This window comes from Thamnophis sirtalis, unplaced genomic scaffold, assembly GCF_051295495.1.
Source record: "Thamnophis sirtalis isolate CommonGarterSnake01/CBP01778 unplaced genomic scaffold, rThaSir2_p1.2 scaffold_15, whole genome shotgun sequence".
Taxonomy (NCBI): Eukaryota; Metazoa; Chordata; class Lepidosauria; order Squamata; family Natricidae; genus Thamnophis; species Thamnophis sirtalis.
The window spans coordinates 36,288,943-36,311,706 of NW_028261395.1; the positions used below are offsets into that span (position 1 = coordinate 36,288,943).

The 22,764-nt window shown below is 41.8% G+C and overlaps 1 protein-coding gene across 1 annotated transcript in view; it reads right to left on the bottom strand.

Moving 5' to 3' along the window:
- ADAMTS14 (ADAM metallopeptidase with thrombospondin type 1 motif 14) overlaps positions 1–22,764 on the bottom strand; it is an 84,829-nt gene that overhangs the window by 27,337 nt on the left and 34,728 nt on the right. The window contains exons 5-11 of the mRNA XM_087702638.1: positions 18,438–18,521; positions 17,254–17,401; positions 10,790–10,895; positions 6,902–7,045; positions 5,454–5,586; positions 3,540–3,653; positions 1,475–1,623 (exon numbers count right to left, since the gene is read on the bottom strand). Coding sequence (XP_087558764.1) covers positions 1,475–1,623; positions 3,540–3,653; positions 5,454–5,586; positions 6,902–7,045; positions 10,790–10,895; positions 17,254–17,401; positions 18,438–18,521 — 878 coding nt within the window. The remainder of the gene's footprint in view (positions 1–1,474; positions 1,624–3,539; positions 3,654–5,453; positions 5,587–6,901; positions 7,046–10,789; positions 10,896–17,253; positions 17,402–18,437; positions 18,522–22,764) is intronic.

Genomic DNA, 22,764 nt, shown 5'->3' on the forward strand with positions numbered 1-22,764 from the left:
ACAGCATTTTTTTGCCTCCCCAAACCCCAACCCCTTCACCAAAATGGCCTAACCCTAACCCTTTCCAACCCCCAGGAGCACTCTATAAGCCTCCTAAAGGCTATGCATGCCCTTTAAAGGGGGGGGGGCATTTTCAGGAAAAACAGGCCATTTTTGGGAGGTCTGCAGAGTGCAAAAACTTTTTTTTAAATTTGCCTCTTCAAAATCTCCCAAAAATACAGTAATGAAAATCTGTTGTTCTTTGAACATTGCTCTGAAGGTAAGAGCAGAACTATTGTAATATGATGTCCAAAAGGAATGGGAATGAAGGAATTAACTTTGAGAAAGATCTTTGCTGATAATTACGACTGGCTTAGCTACTCTCCAGCTCTAGCTTTATATTAGCTGTACATCATCGTTTATTTATGTGCTCCCATAAAAATGCACAATATTTACAGATCTAATTTTGTTAGAATTGACATTGTAGACAGTCATATACCAAAAGGCCATAAGGTAGTGGTGAAATGCAAATTTTTTACTATCGGTTCTGTGGGCGAGACTTGGTCGGCGTGGTGTGGCTTGGTGGGCATGGCTTAGTGGGTGTGGATTGGTGTGCTTGCAGGGGAAGGGTACTGTAAAATTTCCATTCCCTCCCCACTCTAGGGGAAGGATACTGCACAATCTTCATTCCCACCCTACTCTGGATCCAGCCAGAGGTGGAATTTGCCAGTTCTCTGAACTACTCTGTCAGAACCTGCTGGATTTCACCTCTGCCATATGGGGAAGAGAGAATATTCTCATATTGTGGCATTTATTAATTGCTCTATGATTTTTTTAGCATAAAATATTTTCTTTATTGTTGGTTATATTAAAATCAGAAATCAGGATGCGATAAACCACCTGGGAAAGCCAAGGAAAATCATCGAAACCAGTAAAAAGTGAAAGTTAGAATATTTCGGACATGTGATGCGACATTCGTAAAAATATGGCATCCTTCACTTAATCCTCCAGGGAAAGATTGAAGGCAAATGAGGTCCAGGCATAACAAGAACATCATGGCTTCAAAATCTAAGGGACTGGTTTGGACAAAACTCAACAGCACTTTTTTATGCAGCTTTTGATAAAAATAGGAACGCCAACATGATCACCGATGCCCAATCACAGATAAGGCAGATATTGGAAAGAAAGCCAGTTTGGTGTAGTTGTTAAGGTTGGACACTGGGAGACCATAAGTTCTAGTCCCATATTAGGCACAAAGCCATATGGCTGACCTTAGGCCAGTCACTTTCTCTGAGCCCCTAGAAAACAGGCAATGGCAACCTACTTCCAAAATCTTGCCCAGAAAATTACAGAGACTTATCCAGGAAGTTGTCAGTAGTCCACATTGACTCAAAGACACATCCACACCCAAATAAGTTCAGGGAACTATATAGTTACTCTGCTGAATAGGTTAGGTGCTCTTGACACCGTTTATCCCACAGAAAACCAGACTTACGGTGGTCTGCTGCAGTTCCTGCTGCGGAAACGCACCCCACCCCCACAAGTCCTGGAGCAGGAACCAAATTTGGACCAGGAACTCCAGCCGCCATCCTGGCTGTAAGGTTGTTCTGAAGTCTTCCAGATGCAGTGACCCTTGAAACACCACTGGAACAGGAGAAGAAATAAGGGTTACCTGAACACCTGCCTCTTCATATCTGTCCAGTGTTAGTGAGGAGAGCAGTTCTACCGCCACAGAAGCACCCAGCTTTACAATAGGGTTCGGAATCTGTTCCTCCCACTTTCATTGGTCAGGCAGACAGGGATGACTGTGGAGCAATAAAGAAAGGTCTCAGGGGGGGCCTGGGTGGCACAGGATAGTCATGAAAAAAAACCTCATCGCTTCTATAGCACCAACTCTGAATCTTGGCACAATCCGACAACATGCTGACACCTATCCGTACTTATCCCCCCCACCTCTCCCTACATCTGTATTTTCCAGTTTCCAAAAGTTTTCCCACTGGAAAAGCCTTCATATGAAGGCATTAAACCAGGAGACTTCAAACTTGGCAATGTTGAGACTTGTGGACTTCCATTCTCAGAATTCCTCCTACATTGTTTAATGTAGGGGTCCTGAATGGAAGTCCACAAGTCTTAAAGTTACCACCTTTGGAGACCCCTGCATTAAACCTTCACGTTTATCTTCCACGAACGTAGTGAACACAAAGTACAAACAGCAAACAGCGATATGTTAAAAAAGCAACAATCATCTTTTTTCTACTAACCAGGAAGTATCACTGGAAGCAGTTTAGTGTTTCAGGGGATATCAAGGAAAACCCATCAGTGCAAAATAAAATGTGCAAAGTGCTAGGAAAATGTGCAAAAATGGTTGAACATGAGAATTCAATCATTGTTTATTTATGAACCGTGATGGCGCTGGGGTTAGAATGCTCGGCCCACAGCCAGCAATTTAATCCTGACCGCCTCAAGGTTGACTCAGCCTTCCATCTTTCCGAGGTCTGTAAAATGAGGAGCCAGATTGTAGGGGCAAATATGCTGATTCTGTAAAGAGGCTTAGACAGGGCTGTGAAGAACTGTGGAGCAAGTAAGTCTAAATGCTATTGATATTGCTATGCATGCCCCCTCCAACTGACTCAGGCACTCCAAAATTAAATTAAGGCCTAATTGTTTGCAGCCACTCAAATTGCACAAAGTGCCAGAATAGGAAAGGCATAAGTTAAATCCGCATCTGTGAGAAATACCAAGCTTGGGAAAGGCTATGAAAAAAGTAAGGAAGTTACTCCTTTGACTTCACGAGGAAGTTCTAGGGAATCCCACAACTTTAGCTGCAACTCCAGCATTTCTCCCCCACCCCACCCCCAAATTTTTTTTTTTAAATCTAAGTGGGAGTGGAGGTTGCTCACACTTTCTAACATTCATTTTAAACCTGGACCTTGAGCTATGGGTATATGAATCACAATAGGCAAACAAATTTAACAGCTAATCAACTTAATTGGTTACAACCAAAAACAATTAATTATTAATCAATTCATCACAGTAATAACATTGCTATTTAATTAGTTGATCAATTTATTTCCTTCCTCCCTCTCTTTTTCGTCCTTTTGATGTGACACTTGGCAATTGGGTTGCCAGCCCCAACTGTTGCTAAATGAGATCTACTTATATTGTCAATTTGAAAAGAAAAAAAAATAGGCATATGAGATAAAGGATTAAAAAATGTCTATTTTGTCTCATAAGACATACAGTATGTCCATCTGTCTGTCCCTATATGGATGCAAAACTGTTCGGCTCCTACTAAAATGAGACTGACATCCCACGAGAGGTGGTATTCTACCAGTTCAGACCGGTTCGCCCAAACTGGTAGCGGAAATCACTGGGGACCCCGCCCAGCTCTGTGGCATCCCATTTAGGCCCTTTTTTCGCCAAAAGTGTATGCGCGGAAGGCTGTGCGCATGCACAGAGGTGGTGCGTGCAAGCAAACTGAGTGTGCATGCTCACATTTGCGAACTGGTAGGGAAGGTAAGTATATATCACCCCTATATCCCACTCAACAGCAGACATACCTGGCCTGAAGCGCACTCGGTTCCATCCAAAGGTGGCCCTTTCTTTGTTTTACAGAAATATGGATTGTCTGGATGGCTGCACCACAGCTGTTTGCAAGGGTCAAAAGTCCTGAACTGAAAAGGAGAAAGAACCACATAAAGCTTATCACTCTTTCTCCATTTAAGCCAAGTGCACTTTGCTCTGAACAATATTTTATCCTTTAATTTAATGCAATTTAAGCTCTATATTATTACAGGGTGGTGTTTTTTTTTTAAAGAAATGGTGTGCATCCACTAAAGAATAACCTCATAAATTAAGAATTTATTAAAGTTATCTGTTGTGTACTATTTGCACAACTCCTGATCCAATAGGTTTGACATACATTCAAATTGAAGAGTTCAGCATAGATTTTTCCAACCACATTTCCCTCATTCAAAGCAAAATCTTATTTCTTCATCTCAAAAGCTCCTGACTTCTCTAGTGAGCTTAACCCCTGGTGACTTCAAAGATATTCTCCTATATGGTGTGCCATGGCCTTCTTTAAGGATGGCTTTTTTACTATTATTTCCAAATATAGCAGGGGAGTAGAATAGGAGAGTAGCTAAATATATCATGATATCATCATCATTTTTTTTTTAAAAAACATACAATTTAGGAACCTGTCAGACAGAATTTGCATTCTGATGTCATTGCACACATATAGGTGCTGGTCGCTACCTATAAAGCCCTGCATGGCATCGGACCTGGGTACCTGAGAGACCGCCTCCTGCCGATTACCTCTCTCAGACCAATTAGATCGCACAGGTTGGGTCTCCTCTGGATTCCATCTGCCAGCCAATGTCGGCTGGCGACTCCCCGGGGGAGAGCCTTCTCTGTTGCAGCTCCGGCCCTCTGGAACGAGCTCCCTGTTGAGATCCGGACCCTTACTACCCTCCCGGCCTTCCGCAAAGCCACCAAGTCCTGGCTGTTCCAGCAGGCTGGGGGGAGCTGAGAAGCATCTACCTCCATGGAAATTGTGAATGTTGGTTTTGTTTTTAATATGTTGTCTTTGTCTTGTTCCCCCCTTTCCCTTGTCTTTTGTGAGCCGCCCGGAGTCCTCCGGGAATGGGCGGCATACAAGACAAATAAATAAATAAATAAATAAATAAATAAATAAATAAATAAATAAATAAATAAATAAATAAATAAATAAATATTGGTGCAATGGTGTGCCTTTTCTTTGCTGCAGATTCTCACGAGATTCATCTCACTCACATCTTTTTTTTTTTAAGTGTAACCCTCAGAAAGATTATTTGTTATTTTAACTTGCAGCTTTTTGGATAGAACATATCAGCTCATCCCATAGATCAGATTTTCACTTTTATTTTACCTACATATATGTGAGGGACTGCCACAAATAAGAGGAGACTTGACCTATTCTCCAAAGCACCTGAGGGCAGGACAAGAAACAATGGGTGGAAACTAATCAAGGAGAGAAGCAACCTAGAACTAAGGAGAAATTTCCTGACAGTTAGAACAATTAATCAGTGGATTGGCTTGCCTTCAGAAGTTGTGGATGTTTTATCACTGGAGGCTTTTAAAGAGATTCTGGACAGCCAGACTTGCTGGAAATAGTATAGGGTCTCCTGTTTGAGCAGAAGGCTGCTTGGACTAGAAGTCCTCCAAGGTCTCTTCCAACTCTATTATTCAATATTCTTTACGTAAGCTTTCCATCACCCTATCATGAAAAGCTACTCCAGAGGCTGAAGGGATTCTGTGGAACTGAACCGAATAGGTCAGCAGCAGCAGCAGCTGCAGGACATGGCAAGTGGACAAATCTAAGGCAAAGCCACCCGTGGGTTGAAGCCAACATGTGATTCATTAAGAAAAGAAACCCTATGACTGAACAGAAGGGAGAAGGAACGGTCCCACAACAACAACATTTCAATACTCACAGCTGTGCATGTTTTGTATCCCACACCAAAGTCAAAGCGGCATTGCTCATCCATAGTGTAATCAATTCCTGGCAATTCTGGGAGTCTAGGCCAGTCCTGCATAAAAGGGTCATCTAAGAGGCAGTCGTAAGAACTGCAGCACAAAAAAAAAAAAAAAAAAAACAGATTGTGCATCAGAGATTAAATGTTTCTTGCAGATTTATTCAACTGCTCCAAAAATCCTGGCACACTCTTTTTAAGTTTCTGATTTTTTTTCCAGATCAGAAATTTATTTCACCCTATTTCTGCATTAGATTGTATATATTTTTTTCTTATCTGCAAGAAACTTCATACATATGCATTGTAAGCATGCGCTATCCATATTTCTATGGGCATATTTTCCCAATAAAATGTAAATATGTATACATTATCTGAGTTGCAAACTTCACCACAACTTTAAGAAAGAATTAGTCACCTGACACAAAAACAAGCTTTAGAATAAGTAGTATTTTTCTCCAACCCCAATATTCAAGCTGTTTAATATTTTGTATCAGATTCTGTCATACATACCCGGAGGAGAGCCTTCTCTGTGGCTGCTCTGACACTCTGGAACGAGCTCCCCGTGGAGATTCGAACCCTCACCACCCTCCAGGCCTTCCGCAAAGCCCTTAAAACCTGGCTGTCCCGACAGGCCTGGAGCTAAAGAGCTTTTGCCACCACCCACCTCGAATGGTATGGTTGTTGTGTGCTTTTAAATTGTGTATTGTTTTGTCTGTCTTTTTATCCCTTATCTGTATCCCCTTCCCTGACTTGGATTGTGAGCCGCCCTGAGTCCCCTCCGGGGAAAAGGGCGGCATATAAGTGCAATAAATTCAATTCAATTCAATTCAATACTAATGGTTCTTTAAATTAACAAATGCCTTTTTCTTTCAACTGTATTATTTCTACCCATTAATTTATCCAATACAAAATGAAACAGAATGATTTCAAAGCACAAAAAAAAAGAAGTTAAACTTACTGTTTGAGAGATCCTTGGTGCTCTCTGAGCTTGGTTAGCAATAGCAATAGCAATAGCAGTTAGACTTATATGCCGCTTCATAGGCCTTTCAGCCCTCTCTAAGCAGTTTACAGAGTCAGCATATCGCCCCCACAGTCTGGGTCCTCATTTTACCCACCTCGGAAGGATGGAAGGCTGAGTCAACCTTGAGTTGGTGAGATTTGAACCGCCGAACTGCAGCTAGCAGTCAGCTGAAGTGGCCTGCAGTACTGCACTCTAACCACTGCGCCACCTCGGCTCACCTTGGTTGTTTTCTTGCACATGTTTCATTACCCAAAACAGCTTCCCCAGTAACATGTAACCTAGTTTGGGTAATGAAAAGTCTGCAAGAAAACAACGAAGCTCAGAGAGCACCAAGGACTCTTCATTTCAACCCTGAGCTGCAAATTTTCTCCTTTATTGATAAACTTACTGTATATAACGGTTCAACTCCTGTTTGCTACATCGGGACCAGTGATAACGGTGAAATGCAGCCTGCACCAGTGGTGCCATAATACTGCCCATGCCAGTCTCATCAGCACATTGGTTACCTTGGCCATCATGTTCCATACCTAACCTGTTTTAAAAAAAAAGTGGTACAGTATTTCCTGAGGTCTATGAAGCACTAAATCATGAAACGGTGCCAGCGTTCTGAATACCACTGAGTATCCCAACACGTTAATTACCATGTGGTCTGAACTGCGTACAACTGTTTTTGCTATTAATATAACCAGATCTGCTTCATCTTCAAGAGATGAAATGGGCCTACCTTGCCAAAGAAATGTCAGTCAATAACACGAGAGCAAATAAGTATCATCTACATCAGAGGTGTCAAACTCAATTTCATTGAGAGTTGCATCAGGGTTGTGTTTGACTTTGGGGGGGCCAGGGTAGGCATGGCCAAGGTGGGCATAGACAGCTCAAAGTCACTCGTGTCAGGGACACCTTTGGCAGCCTGAGTGCTGTGCCAGCGAAAGCGGGCTCCCGAGCTCTATTTTTGACTGCAATGACCTCTTGCAACCTTCCTGCTAGGGAAAACAGAGCCCGTGGCCCTCCTAAGCTCCATTTTCGCTGGCAGAGGCACCATAGGCCGGTCTTTTGCTGTTTCCAGGGCAGCCCCATGGGCCAGATCTAAGCACCCCATGGGCCGGATATGGCCCCCAGGCCTTGAGTTTGACATCCCTGGTTTACATATTAAGGAAGAGTTGATACAACATGAAGACATTTTTCCCCAATCTGTTGCCCTCCAGATAGCAAATACGTGTAATCCTCGATTTACAACAGTTCATTCAGTGACTGTTCAAAGTTACAACGGCACTGAAAATAAATGACTTATGACCATTTTTCACACTTACAACCATTGCAGCATCCCCATGGTCATGTGATCAAATTTCAGATGCTTGGCAAGTGATTCATATTTATGATGGTTTCAGTGTCCTGTCAGGTTCCAAAGGGCTAATGAAACTAGCCGAACACAGAAACGGTTGGAAATGCAGTTTGTATTCTTCCTTTGGCACGAACTGGCCAACAAAGCATTAAGCAATGAATAAATTATCAGAGCTGCCACCCTGTGCTTCCCACCACCTTTTATAGCTACACTGGTAATTAAGATAAGCTGCACCCCGTGCGTGGGCACACCATCACCTTGTGACACAGAGTGAAACCACCCGGCAATTAATCATGGATTGTTAGCATGAATTTCTTCAGTTTGTGTAGGTAGGACGGTGAGTGTTGGCAACTTCTTCTTCCCTGCATGGCAGCTCCAGGCCTCGGAGCTGACATGCAGCCCCCTACCACGGAGACAGCATCTGGGGAGCTATGCATTACATTTAGTTAGGAGTTAAAGGACCCCTTTCCCCTGATTTTGTGGGATGTCTGCGGTGGAATCTCGCTACGATGTGGGGTGCCCTACAGTCCTTGCTATGAACCCTAGATGCTTCTGACAGGGGATAACCTTTCCATAAAATAAGGTATTGTAACCGTCCCCTGTGCCACCTGGAATCTAGTATATCTAGTATATCTAGTATATCTTGCACTATATAGTGCTGTTCCCCATCTACAGTAACCGGGGCTGGCGGCCGTAGTGAGTCTTCTCTGATATCAGAGACCAGAATTGATTGGAGCAGGCTGCAGTGGGAGACTGGATGTGTTTTCCCCAGTAGAGAGAGGAGTCCTAGCTGTACTGTGACCGGGTTAATAACTCGCACAATTGGGAAAGGCCCAATGAATTTGGGCCCAGGTTTCTTACATGGCAATGCATCCCTCACCACTTTCCAAACTTTTTGCATCCGAGCTATCCATTCCTGCGAGGTCGTATCATCGGGATGCACTTGAGGACGCTCTGGAATTGGGAGGAACTCCTGCCCTGTGGCCACATGGAATGGGGTAAACTTTACCCCTGTACTTTTGTGCACTGCATTGTTATATGCAACTTCTGCAAAGGGGAGGAGTTCAGCCCAATCGGTCTGTTGGTACTGGACATAACATCTCAAGTAGCGCTCCACCATCGCGTTTGCCCTCTCTGTTGCACCATTTGGCGCAGGGTGGAAGCTGTACTAAGTCCCTGTGAAGACCCCACCATTGCCATGAATCTACGACAGAACCGGACAGTGAATTGCACTCCCAGCTGAAATTATCGTTTTGGGGATGCCATGGAGTCTATAGACATGGGCAATAAACAGTTTGGCCTGCTTCCTAGCAGATGGAAGGCCAGTACATGCTACAAAATGAGCCTGCTTGGAGAACAGGTTATTATCGTCCAAATGACCTTGTTCCCTTGGCTGTCCGGTAAATCCACGATGAAGTCCATGGCTATCTGTTCCCATGGCCATATTAGATCTGCCACCTTCTGTAAAAGTCCAGGAGGCTGCCAGGCCAGGCCTTCATGATAGTGCAAACAACACAACTCCTTATGGTTTGGTTTGGTTTGGTTTATTAGATTTATATGCCGCCCTTCTCCCAAGGACTCAGGGCGACATACAACATTAAAAGAAACAAATAATACAAAAGTTAAAAAAAATTAAATAGAATATCCCAAACAAACCCAATTAGAATTGACAATAACATTTTTTTAAAAAATGAATTAAAATTAACAATGATCAATAATTTGTTTTGCTTTGTTCAGGCCATGCTGGCTTGCTGGGAAAGCCAACTTTTTAGGGTGCGTCGGAAGGACCGGAGGTCGGGGATTATACGAAGCTCTGGGGGCAGCTCATTCCAGAGGGAAGGCGCTCCCACAGAGAAGGCTCTCCCCCTGGGGGTCGCTAGCCGACACTGTCTGGCTGATGGCACCCTGAGGAGGCCAACTCTGTGGGATCACAGTGGACGGTGGGAAGCTACCGGTGGCAGTAGGTGGTCTCACAGGTACCCTGGGCCTAAGCCATGGAGCGCTTTAAAGGTCCTAATTAGTACCTTGAATCGCACCCGGAAGACAACCAGCAACCAGTGAAGGCCACCTAAAAGGGGTGTAACATGGGAGCACTTAGGTGCCCCCATGATAACCTGCGCAGCCGCATTCTGGACCAATTGAAGTCTCCGGGTGCTCTTCAAGGGCAGCCGCATGTAGAGAGTGTTACAGTAGTCTAGGCGAGAAAGGACGAGGGCATGAGTGACTGTGCACAGAGTATCCCGATCCAGGAAGGGGCACAACTGACGTACCAGGCGAACCTGGTAAAAGGCCCCCCTGGTCACCGCTGTCAGGTGTTATATATTCTTCTATGTCCTTCTTCATGTGGGGCCATCAGAACTGGCGTTTTGCTAAATGCAGAGCCTTCTAAAGGCTATGCACAGGCACTTTGGTGAAGGGGTGGGGTTTCTGGATGCAAAAAAATGTTGTATTCAGTGTATAAGGCGCACCCAGATTTTCAGCCTCTTTTTTTGAGGGAAAAAGGTGCATCTTATATGGCAAGTTTTCAAATGCACCGGGCGCGCACTCAATGAACTAGTTGTTACGCAGATTGAATCCCACCACTGGCTGTGCAGGTTTCACAAGATCAGCAATGTACAATTTCTCTTACTTGATTTCAGAGCCCTGGGAGAAATTGCTTGGACAGAGGTCAAGTCAAGGTTTTCTAAGTACACCTGAGACTTAATAGCTTTTTCCACAGCTTTGCATGAGAAGGAAAGTTTATGTGTGATGGTTGACAGTCAGAAGTTGACTTCAAGAGTTACAGATTTTTGAACAAAGTTTTGCTGTTAAAATTCTTGTTAATCTGTAAATTTTTAAGAGCAGCTAAAGCTTCTACCACAGCTCCCTCAAAGAAGCAACAACCCACAACAAAGACATTGGACAACTAACGAAAAACCTTCTTCAGTAACTTACACGTGTCCTGTCTCATGAGCAACTACAAAGGCTGAAGAAAATCCATCTTCATGGTTAAGAGTGCAGCTACGCAGAGGGTGGCACATGCCAGTAACAGGAGCATAACCTGAAATAAGATGAAGGGGTAAAACAAAGAACAAAGTAGAGAGTAAAAAGGGGAGTGAGAGAGAAAGAAAACATGAAAAAGAACATATTAGAAAAAAGGAATCTCATGCTGGAATTGTTTTAATCATATTTCACACTTAGCTCTCCTCTGGGAGAAACATGTGTCTCAGAACTACATAGTCAGGTTAAAGGAAGATTGTTCCACATATTTCATATAAGATTGTTCCACATATTTCATAAAGCAACTATGCTTTGAACCATTAATCAAATGATAAATGGCTTAAATCTAAGGACATGCTTATACTGTTATCATTCCTCCTCCCCAAAATTTTATCTAATAGCAAAAAAAATATCAACCGCCTCCTGTCCCCAAGTTATTACCCTAGCTAAATATAGAGCACAAATTAAGTATTTTGACCTTCCAATGGCTTATTGCCAGTTTGGATTCAGGAGCCCCAGGAAGAAAGCAAAAAGCAGAACATTCACTGGCTCTTTTATGGACCAACATGTATGGCAGTGAGCTACATTCAGGTTGATGAGTCACAAGCTGTGAAAGCTTACAATAGGGGGAAAATCTAGGTTTATTGGCAAGGAAAAAGGATAGTGTACATACAAATGACTTTTGTATCTGTCTCTTCACATTTTCACACAGGCAGAAAAAGAAATAAATATTCTATGCCAAAGTTGCCAATGTTTCTATATTATTCATCTCATGCCTGATTTTTCCCCCCTTGAGATATTTAACATCACTAAATATCATTTCCCAGTTTGGTGATTGCAAATATGTTGATTATGTTGGCTTGAGAACTGTTACAATAGAGGATTTATCCAGTGCATATGTTTGCAGAACTCTGGACCATGAAACTGAGACTGCAGTATATTTGGTATGAGATTTGGACTTAAGAGGCCAGTAGAATTTGTAGCATTATGATATAAAACTTGACTTGAATCAATTTACTAAGACTGTATTACTATTATTCTTCTCATCCTTCCTATTACCTATCTCCTTTTTTACTTATGACTTTAACCTTGTTGCTTATATCGTTACGATTTATATTGTTTTATTTAGTTTCCTAGTATGCTTTTGATTGCTTATTTAGAATCCACTGTGTTGTATCTTATGAATGAATGCATTTATGATGGTTATGATCATAATTTTTCACATATCTTTTATGTACACTGAGAGCTTATGCACCGAATACAAATTCCTTGTGTGTCCAATCACACTTGGCCAATAAAGAATAAAGAACCCTATTAAATATGCATGAAATCTTCTTATGCAATGTTGCAACTCTAACAGGATCATTATATAATGCATTAGATTCACATATATACAACAGGTAGTATTGCATTGCAATTGTGACTGATCGCTTTTTTAAAAGAATCAAACAACTGTAATGGCATATGACTTTTTTCCAAATCCTCTCTGCAATTGGTTGATCTACAATCTACTACTTATGACTGAAACTAGGTAGTAGATTTCAGAGCTCTGTTTAAAAAAAAACACCTAGGTCCCATCAATCAAAAGCAAAACTTAGAAATCCCTGTTCTGTAACACCGCAATATTAAAAACAGTGTCTATAATTCAGAAAATTAGACACAAGCTATGGTTTTGGTTATTCCCTTTATAGTAATTTTAGATACTCCATTACTCTAATCTGAATCTTGAATGTTTATAGAGGCAGAAAAATCTAGAAAACAGCATATGTGGAAAATGCTGGCAGAACTATTGGTAGAAGGTACAATGAATGCCATTAAGGAAGAGGCATATGCCAAAGGACTGCCAAATACCTTCTTTGATGAAGGATTTTGGTGAATTGTCAAGAGGGTAGAGAAGACTGAATTTCTTATTAAATCATGGCAAATGTGTTACATGTTACAGTCCTCATTTTTTTCCATGATGTAATGTTAATAGCCTCCACCATCCAGGCAATATTTTAAAATATGACTGCCATTTATTCTCAATTCTGTTCCTCCCTCAAGGCAATTAAGATAATCTCTACAAAGTCCATGTACATGAAAAATCTGTACCGTTAAACCTCTGCACTTCCAGAATTCTCAACCAACAGACCCATTACACTAAGTCAGTGGTTCCCAAACTTGGCAACTTTAAGACTTGTGGACTTCAACTCCCAGAATTCTCCAGCCGGAGAATTCTGGGAGTTGAAGTCCACAAGTCTTAAAGTTGCCAAGTTTGGGAACCACTGCACTAAGTGATAGCAAGCAGTAGAAGGCTGGCTGGAGTTTAACAAAATTAATGGAAAGGAGATGATAAAGAAATGCATATTTTCCTCTCCATATAATAAATGACTGTATCGTACACCATCCCAAGCACTACATTCTGGATAACAGAGGTCTCCATCTTTTTGCAAATGGAGTTGGAAAGCCAGACATCATTTGTCAATGAATGTCCTCCCACTGAGTCCAAATATTGCAAAGTTGCTGCATTTTTTTGAAAATATTTGCAAATAGCTCTGATCCCTTTGCTCCGTGAAATTTGTAACTAGAAGAACTTATTGCATGGACTTCCCATAAAAGAGTACAGAGAAAAGGAACTGCTCTTATTAAAACAAATATGACTAGGCTGAAGTTTATTTATAAGTTAAATGGGTATCTCCACCCTGTCCAACATTCTGCCCACCGCCTGTCCTGCTCTAACACACACCCCCCGCCCCTTGCTCACACAGACATGTCTCTCCATTTAGGCACTTGCATCAAGTTGTCCCCACAGCAACTTGCTCATGTTGAGTTGTTCTGAAACAAACTGATGGTGGTGAGTTGGCAGAGGGGACTTGGCAGTCCCAACTGGTCGCCCCCAGCCAGCCATGCTGAGTTGTCCTAGATGCTTTAAACACCTTATGGAAAGCACAATTTAACCAGTGACAGGGTTTTTCAAAGTGGAATCCACAGGGAAGAATCCAAAAAGTGAAGATGCAACCATGCATTGAAGCCCCCTCTCCTTTTTAATGGGCAAGAAATTGGTAATATGTTGTGTGCAATGCCCATTAAAGTGAATAGAATAGAATAGAATAGGTTTAGGTTTATTAGATTTATATAGAATAGAATAGAATAGAATAGAATAGAATAGAATAGAATAGAATAGAATAGAATAGAATAACAGAGTCTGAAGGGACCTTGGAGGTCTTCTAGTCCAACCCCCTGTTCAGGCAGGAAACCCTACACCACTTCAGACAATGGCTATCCAACATCTTCTTAAAAACCTCCAGTGTTGGAGTCCCCACAACTTCTGGAGGTAGGTTGTTCCACTGATTAATTGTTCTAACTGTCAGGAAATTTCTCCTTAGTTCTAGGTTGCTTCTCTCCTTGATTAGTTTCCACCATTGCTTCTTGTCCTCCCCTCAGGGGCTTTGGAGAACAGCTTGACTCCCTCTTCTTTGTGGCAGCCCCTGAGATATCAGAACACTACTATCATGTCTCCCCTAATCCTTCTTTTCATTAAACTAGACATACCCAGATCCTGCAACCGTTCTTCATATGTTTTAGCCTCCAGTCACCTAATTTCATTTTTTTTTCATTTATTTCATTTATTTGACATTTATAGGCTGCCCTTTTCCCTGAGGGGACTCAGGGCGGCTTACAGTTTGTAGGAAGGGAGTGCAAGACAAAACACAAAAAGAAAATGTGGAATATAATAAAATAAAACAATAAAACACAACATTCATTCAGCATTCGGGTGGGGCGAGATTAGGGTCTTATCCCCAGGCCTGACGGGATAGCCAGATCTTGAGGGCTGTGCGGAAGGTCTGGACGGTGGTGAGGGTACGAATCTCCACGGGGAGATCGTTCCAAAGCGTCGGAGCCACTACTGAGAAGGCTCTCCTCCGCGTAGTCGCCAGTCGGCACTGACTGGCGGATGGAATTCGGAGGAGGCCTACTCTATGCGATCTGATGGGACGAAGGGAGGTAATCAGCAGAAGGCGGTCTCTCAAATAGTCAGATCCACTACCATGGAGGGCTTTATGAATGGTAGGTAGCACCTTGACGCGCACCCGGAGATCAACAGGTAGCCAGCGCAGCTCACGGAGGATCGGTGTTATGTGGGCGAACCGAGGTGCGCCCACGATCACTCGCGCGGCCGCATTCTGGACTAGCTGAAGTCGCCAGATGCTCTTCAAGGGCAGCCCCATGTAGAGCACATTGCAGTATTCCAGCCTAGAGATCACAAGGGCTCGAGTGACTGTTGTGAGGGCCTCCCGATTCAGGTAGGGCCGCAACTGGCGTACCAGGCGAACCTGGGCAAATGCCCCCCTGGTCACAGCTGACAAATGATGGTCAAAAGTCAGCTGTGGGTCCAGGAGGACTCCCAAGTTGCGGACCTAATCCTCTTTGTTGCTCTTCTCTGCACTCTTTCTAGAGTCTCCACATCTTTTTTACATCGTGGCGACTAAAACTGGATGGAAGATTCCAAGTATGCCCTTACCTAAACATTATAAAGTGGTATTAACACTTCACGTGATTTTGATTCCATCCCTCTGTTCTATCCCTTTAACAGATTTCGATTCTTTGAGTTTGGCATTTACGAAATTGTACATGGCTCAGGGGGGTGGGGGTGGCGTTTAATAGCTCTTCCTCCTGTCTGCAATGGTGATTGATACATTCAACCTTTATCTGGTGGCATAGGGACAGCTTTGGGAAGAAGAAAAGAAAGTATAACCTGCAAAGAATGCCTTGTTTTTGGGGAGCTGAAAAGGCAACAACAAAACAAATGCTAAGGATTTTTTTTTTTCAAATCCCTGACCTCTTTTGTTTTCATGAAAAACATGAGCCAAACATGAATGCATTTTTAGGCCGATGCTTCCTTTGCTGTGCCAAACAACTTTTGTCCAAATAAAACCATTAAACATACCCTAAGTCGATTTTCCAACCAATTGGATTTTCCCATGTATTTCACCAGGAAATGCAGATAGGCCAGACTCAGAACTTAAGTGCCCTCCTAAACATAACCATGTGCTCTGAATTCATTGATGATGTCATTGCAAATGAAGAATAAGAAGACAGAGCCTTCTATTCCATCCCGCTGACTTAGAGCAATTTAAGTGTAGATGACTAGAACAAAGGTCCTATTGTCTTAAAAAAAGGGCTTTCTCCTTGAATGGTCTGTAAAAAAGTATCAGCTAGAATAGGGCTAATCTGAAAAGGTATAAATGTTGCAGTCCAAATAACAATGAGAGACTAAACAGTTGATGATGCTATTATATGCACTAGGAAGCCACTGAATGGAACTCAGGTTTGCTTGTGTAGGATTTTTTTTACCTGCTCTTATGCATTATTATAATATGTTAGCCTTTTATTTGGAACTAGCTGATAACCTGGCGTAGCCCGGGTATGTATTTATCCCAATGCTGTATTAAAGGGAGCCCCCTTGTGGAGTACTGTGAAGCAGTTACCATGGCAACTCCACTGTGCTGTACAGTAGAAGCCATTTTAAGGCACAACAGACTGTATCTTAACAGAACCTGAAACCAGCATGCACACTATCACTGTCAAAAGTACTGTGACTTGACACTATAAATATAATTCAGTCTTTTTCATTTCAGCGGCCCAGGCATTCTGGAGTTATGCTGGAATACACACACATGGACATGGATGCACATACACCGAGGGGTGTTAGGGATGTCTTGCCCCCACAGTATTCATTTCCAGAGAGTAAGTCATCTGTGTACCAATTTTGGTTGAAATTGCTCAAGGCATTCCAGAGATATGCTGGAACATACACAATACACAGAGCCATTTATATAAATTTCTTGCACATTGCAGATGGTCAGGACAGATGTTTCTTGTAGTTCCTTCAAACTCTCTAATTCTATGATTTTACAAAACTTGGTTTTTACCACCCGTAAAGTGTACTTCCAAAGGAGTTAGGAGGAATTATTAAGCATACAGAAGCAACAGCATAGGACTATTAGGTTCTTTTTGGTAAAAACTGATGTGAGTATAAACAGGCGATTTCCGCTTTTTGCTTCAGAAACCACAATTGTATAAACAACACAAGAAGGCAAAATATACTGATGTCAGCAGTCTGTTCTTAAATTGAAACCCGAATTTAATTGTCTTTTGCAAAACTTTTAGAATCCTAATAGAAAACCACAAGGAAAAAGCAGAACTGTGGATCAGACTAGAAAATAAAATTTTGAAAAGTCGTTGAAGAAGCCAATAGCGAGCCGGTTCCAGTTTGTTGTTCAGAAAGCAAAGTGAATTAATGCAAGTATTCACCACTTTGGCTTTAAAACTTTTATGTACTCACTACTACAAAGGCCTGGGTCAAATAAAAGGGCCTTTCTGGTGGTATCCACCAAACCACACATATCTGATTGAGGTAAATACAGTACCTTGCATACCTGCAGGACCAAAATCTTGCCTGGTGAGGAATACAGCGTGATCATGGTATTCAGCATGTGCAGGATCTGATCGCTGTTGAGAATGAGCCCAGCGACACACCTGCTCCAGGCTTCGAGATGGGTTCCCTCGCTCTATTAAAGTGATGGACTGAAGGGAGTAAGAAAATACAAGGTTGTCAACATCTCCACATGGCTTGACCTGAAGAGCTGTCTTCTCCAACCCAAATCAACCCACTTTATTTGTCCTTGTCCTGCTAAGTCTCTCATTTCCACTTCTCTGTCACATCACTTACGTTGAACACTAGCTTCTAAATTAAAATGAACCCATCCCAGCTTTTGCCTTTTTAGAAACAATTGAAAACAGAACTGTACCAGAAGTCCTATGGTTATGCATAAGGCTAGAAGCAGGAATATCCACAGGGAGGGGCCAACAAAAATCAAAATGGCAGCCATAACCAGGCATTCAAATGATGGATTGCGTTGTTATGGCCCATCTTGATTTTTTTTACTCACCCTCCCTGCGGACACTCCATCTAGAAGGGATAAATCAATCACAGTCTTTGGATTTTACGCTTCATTTTATATCACAGCTACTTCCCATGTTTTATCACCACCAAGAACCTTGGAGTTTGAAGATGGTAATAAATCTAATAAATAAATTTAAAAAATACTAAAGCTGGTCTATACGTCAGATGAAACAGAACCTTTTGGCCACCATTAAGTCCTTTACTGGCCAAGAACAGAAGTTTGATCTCTTCATTAAGAATCTTTGGTTTGTTCAGTCTTTTCCCAATATGCATTCTACATTCAAGCAAGAATGTCCTTTAAAAAAAACAAAACTCTGGGCAGCATTTGGAAGACTAATTCCGTTTCTAGTATGCTATGATTACACATATCCACTAAGGCTGTGTTCTTTGTAGGAGTTCTTTGACACTCCCCCTTTTTTCTTATTTTTGGGCATCCTTTCACTTAGAGGATGATGGGCAAGTACCATTTATTTATGGCAATGGAAATGTTTGTATTACATCACTTTAAAAACAGCTCTTACAAGAGGAAGAAAGGGGGAAAGGAAAACACTATTCCTTCACCACTATTTACTACTTCTTTAAAAATCTCTCTACGTAAATCATAAGCAAACATTTAAATTAAATATATGGGCAAGAGTGACGTTCTGTGTATTTTACCTGTCTGTATCCCACCATGATCATTCTAACAAGGACAATGTTTATGTGGACTCCCAGGGATTCGTCATGATAAATTTCATTTACCTAAAGCAAAAGAAAACATGTAAAAAACCCACAAATTACAATTATTTATGTAAAATCTTTTGGACGTGAAAGAGTCCCCTCACCTTATTTGACCACACATTAACCCTATGATTATTACTCTCAACATTGGTTCCAGCACTGGGTTAGAAACTAGGAGGCTGTGAGCTGTAGTCCTGTCTTAAGCACAAAGCCAGTTTGGTGATCTTGGCCCAGTCACTCTCTCTCAGCCCTAGGAAGGAAGCAATGGCAAACCACTTCCAAAGGCATTGCCAAGAAAACTGCAAGGACTTGATCCTCTCTATCCAAAATGTGAACATTGCTGTCTTCCAAAGAATGACCTTTTTTGTCTATATTTTGGAGAGAGAGGATCATTGCTTTGAAAGAGGGGTAAAAGAGTCCATCTATTTTAGAATTGAACAGCTCTCCCTTAACAGAAGGGAGAATACAACATCTCCTATCTCTTTTCTACAACACAGTTCTTTCAACACTTCCAAGGAAATTCCACAACCTTTTGCACTCTGATTCAGGTTTCCTTGAGGGCACACATAAACCTCCAAGTGGCCTCAATGAGTCTCAGAGCGAATACTAACGACCAGATGATTGCAAAAAAATAAGATCCTCCTAGTCCCCCCCACACACACACCCCATCCAGTCACAACTGACGAAGCTTCTTGGAAAAGAAGTACAATGTCATCTTCTTCCTCAAGGAAAAAAACAGTCCAGTTGCCTTTTGAAAAGGAATCTTTGAGACAACCATGACCTGAATGGCTGAGAATTTCCATAGACATTTAGGTCTGAAATACTAACACAACCCCCACCATTTTAAGTAACTTATTTAATTAGATAAATATTTCTATAATCCTGCAAAAGAAAGTCTCAGAACAATGTTAATCTTATAATCATACAACTAAATCACACACAACTATCAATTTAGATCAGCAGCTGAATTATCCACCATGAGTGATCTCTCTCACTTGAGAACTGCTTCCTTTATTATTCTTTTATTCCTGTATATTATTTTTTAATTTGGCAGGTCATTGATTGAACAAACAGCATTTTTTTCTTCTTTCATCTATCGGAACATCGAATGACATAGCAACCGTTTACACAAAACATTCAAAGCACAACACCACATGTATAAATATGTTTGTTTTTCAAAATGTTATTGCAGATTACTAACATTTCTTCTCTCCTATTTTGTCAGGTGCTAAGGAAACCTTTTTTCTTTACAATAAACAGATCGGCCTTTGATAAATAAAATGTACAAATTAGGAGAGAAAAAAAACAGGTGACTTATTGAACTTAATCCATGTGGATTCCCTGCGGGGAGTTCATTAGCCATGAACTTCCTGCAAGAATTTTGAAAATGAAATGGTCAAAATGTGAATGGAACTTTGCCAGAAAAGGGAAAAAGTTCATAACTCAACACATCTGCATCTCAGGTTTTTCTGCGAGAACTCTTGTTAGAACATGAGTAATAAAAAAGGAGGTTTCTTAGTCATGTTATGGGGAGTTTGAAGCAGATTGGTAATGTCTATGAGAAACCTTTGTACCATCATCTAAGCCACCTAAGCTAATCTTGAAAAGCTCAGCAGGACCTGGGATACTGCAGCTGACATAAGGTGAAATTTCCAGACAGAACAATTAATCAGTAGAATGACTTGCCTCTAGAAGTTGTGGGTGCTCCAACACTGGACAGATTTGACAACTATTTGTCTGAAATGGTATAGGGGGCTCTGATGGCGAACCTATAGCACACATGCCGGAAGTGGCACTCTCTCTGGGCATGCGAGCTGCTGCCTGTTGTTCTTCTGGGTTCCGGTATGCTGGCCAGCTAGTCTTCATGCATGCGGGAGCACTGGAAACTGGAAGAGCACCCACCCGATGCACATGCGCACGCTGGGAAGATGATTTTCCGGTTTCCAGTGTGCATATGCATGCCAGCAACCTGGTCTTCTGGTTTCTGCTGTGCATGCACACATGAAGACCAGCAACCAGGTGACTGCTCTTCTGATTTACAACATGTGTATGTGCGAGCATGTGTTCCCATTTTGGCACATGGTGCCGAAAAGGTTTCTCAACACTTGTATAGGTTTTCCTGCCTGAGCAGGGGGTTGGACTAGAAGATCTCCAAGGTCCCTTCCAACTCTGTTATTCCACATACTATCCTAAGCGAACAATGATCAGCTGCTGAGCAGTAGCATCATTGTTAAATGAAACCTTCCCTCCTCTTTTCATACTTTGGAGCGGATTAACTGGTTGCTTGTAAATGCATATGCTTTGAATTTAGCTAGAGATAAAGTAGAAAAAATATTTGGCTCATTAGCCCTCTGCAGGAAATACTTATGCCCTTCATCGTGCAGATAACTGGAAAGACAGAGTTACACATGTCACAATGACAAGTTTGACAAGGAATGTCAATGACAAGGAAAAGTTGACTTAAAACTGAAAGAGATGAGTGCTATATGTGCTCCGCTCTGAATCATTATGGGTTTAGTGCGGGAAGGGAAAAGTAATCTCACTGTTGAAACTTGTAAGTTATCAGCATTCAAAGTGCACTGACACAAATCAAGTTCACTTCCTAGAAGCATTGAGGGAGCTGGATTTTCTGGCACACTTTTCTGGCAGGCTTGACATAGCTACTTCACAAACTTCATCAGTTGATCTTCACAGGCATTTATATGCCCGTCTGTTTGACTTCACCATCAGCTGCAGAGGATATTTTTCCTGTACATTAGGGAGAACTCCCAAATGTCAAGAAGGTACATTCAAAGACAATCTGGAGAAGCAATTTAGACCAATTTTGCTGAACTCTCTGGAAGATGCAACCGCCTCAATGCTTTAAGAGGTACCCAATTTTAATCAAAACATTTAAAATGATTTGCAGAGTTTCCAAGTTTAATAAAAATTTGTTTGCTCCCATTGGGACTCTGGGCGGCTCACAACAAGACAAAGAAACATTTAAAATTTAAAAATAGAAAATACAATATTAAAATTCCACATCATCCATTCCATCTAAGCGGGGCTGGATATCAATCAACAGCCCCAGGCCTGCCGGAACAGCCAGGTCTTGACGGCTTTATGGAAGGCCGGGAGAGTGGTAAGGGTCCGGATCTCTGTGGGTAGATCGTTCCACAGGGCCGGCACAGCAACAGAGAAGGCCCTCCCCCGGGGAGCCACCAGCCGGCATTGTCCGGTTGACGGCACCCGGAGGAGGCCCAAACTGTGCGATCTTGTTGGTCGTTGGGAGGTAAGTGGCAGGAGGCGGTCTCTCAGGTAGCCAGGTCCTAAACCATGTAGGGCTTTAAAAGTAACGACTAGCACCTTGAAACGTGTCCAGAGACCAATGAGGAGCCACTGCAGCTCGCGGAGGATAGGTGTAACATGGGTGTATCTAGATATACCCCATATCGCTCGCGCGGCTGCATTCTGGACCAGCTGTAGTCTTCGAACACTCTTCAGTGGCAGCCCCAGGAACAAGTGAGCAGGTAACAAGGAAGTGCTCTATGACTTCTTAAAAGGCCAAGGTTTCATTGGAAAAGATTTTGTAAAATAAAAGCATCATTATCTTTTAAGGTAGCCTGGCAACTTTAAGATGTGTGGACTTCAACTCCCAGAATTCTGGGAGTTGAAGCCCACACATCTTAAAGTTCAGAAAACACTGTTTTATGCCATGCTGTGCATTCCACGCTTTAAACTTCTTAAGTGGGATTTTTTTTAAAAAAAAAAAAACAGAAATCTCTTTTAATTCTTTCAATTGTAATTCCACATTGGAATAGTGTAAAAAATTAATGGATGTAGAATTCTAGGTTATTGACATTAATTCATTCTTCTAAAAACTTCATGAGCATGCTGTTAGGACTAAAAGCACAATAACTTAATCAAAGACTAAGGTCAGCAGAAAAAATATTCTATTTGTGATTCCTTAGTCAAGAGTCTTCATCTGACTGACAAATATGAAGTTAGTAATATTCATACATAAAGAATCCTCAAATATTGGAATAGAAAAGTGCACTATTAATTCTTCACACCAATGGCATTACCTGCTCTGAAAACCCATTATCCCTCACCTATTAGCTCTAATCAGACCCAATTTAGACACAAGGTTTAATGTTACAGTAATAAGTTGCATTTCCTGCAAATCAAGGAGTGCACAAGATTTGATTTTCACTAATCAGATAACGGTGAACAGACTTTATTGCTGCATCAAACTCTGTGTTTGCAAAGTATCTCACTTATTCAC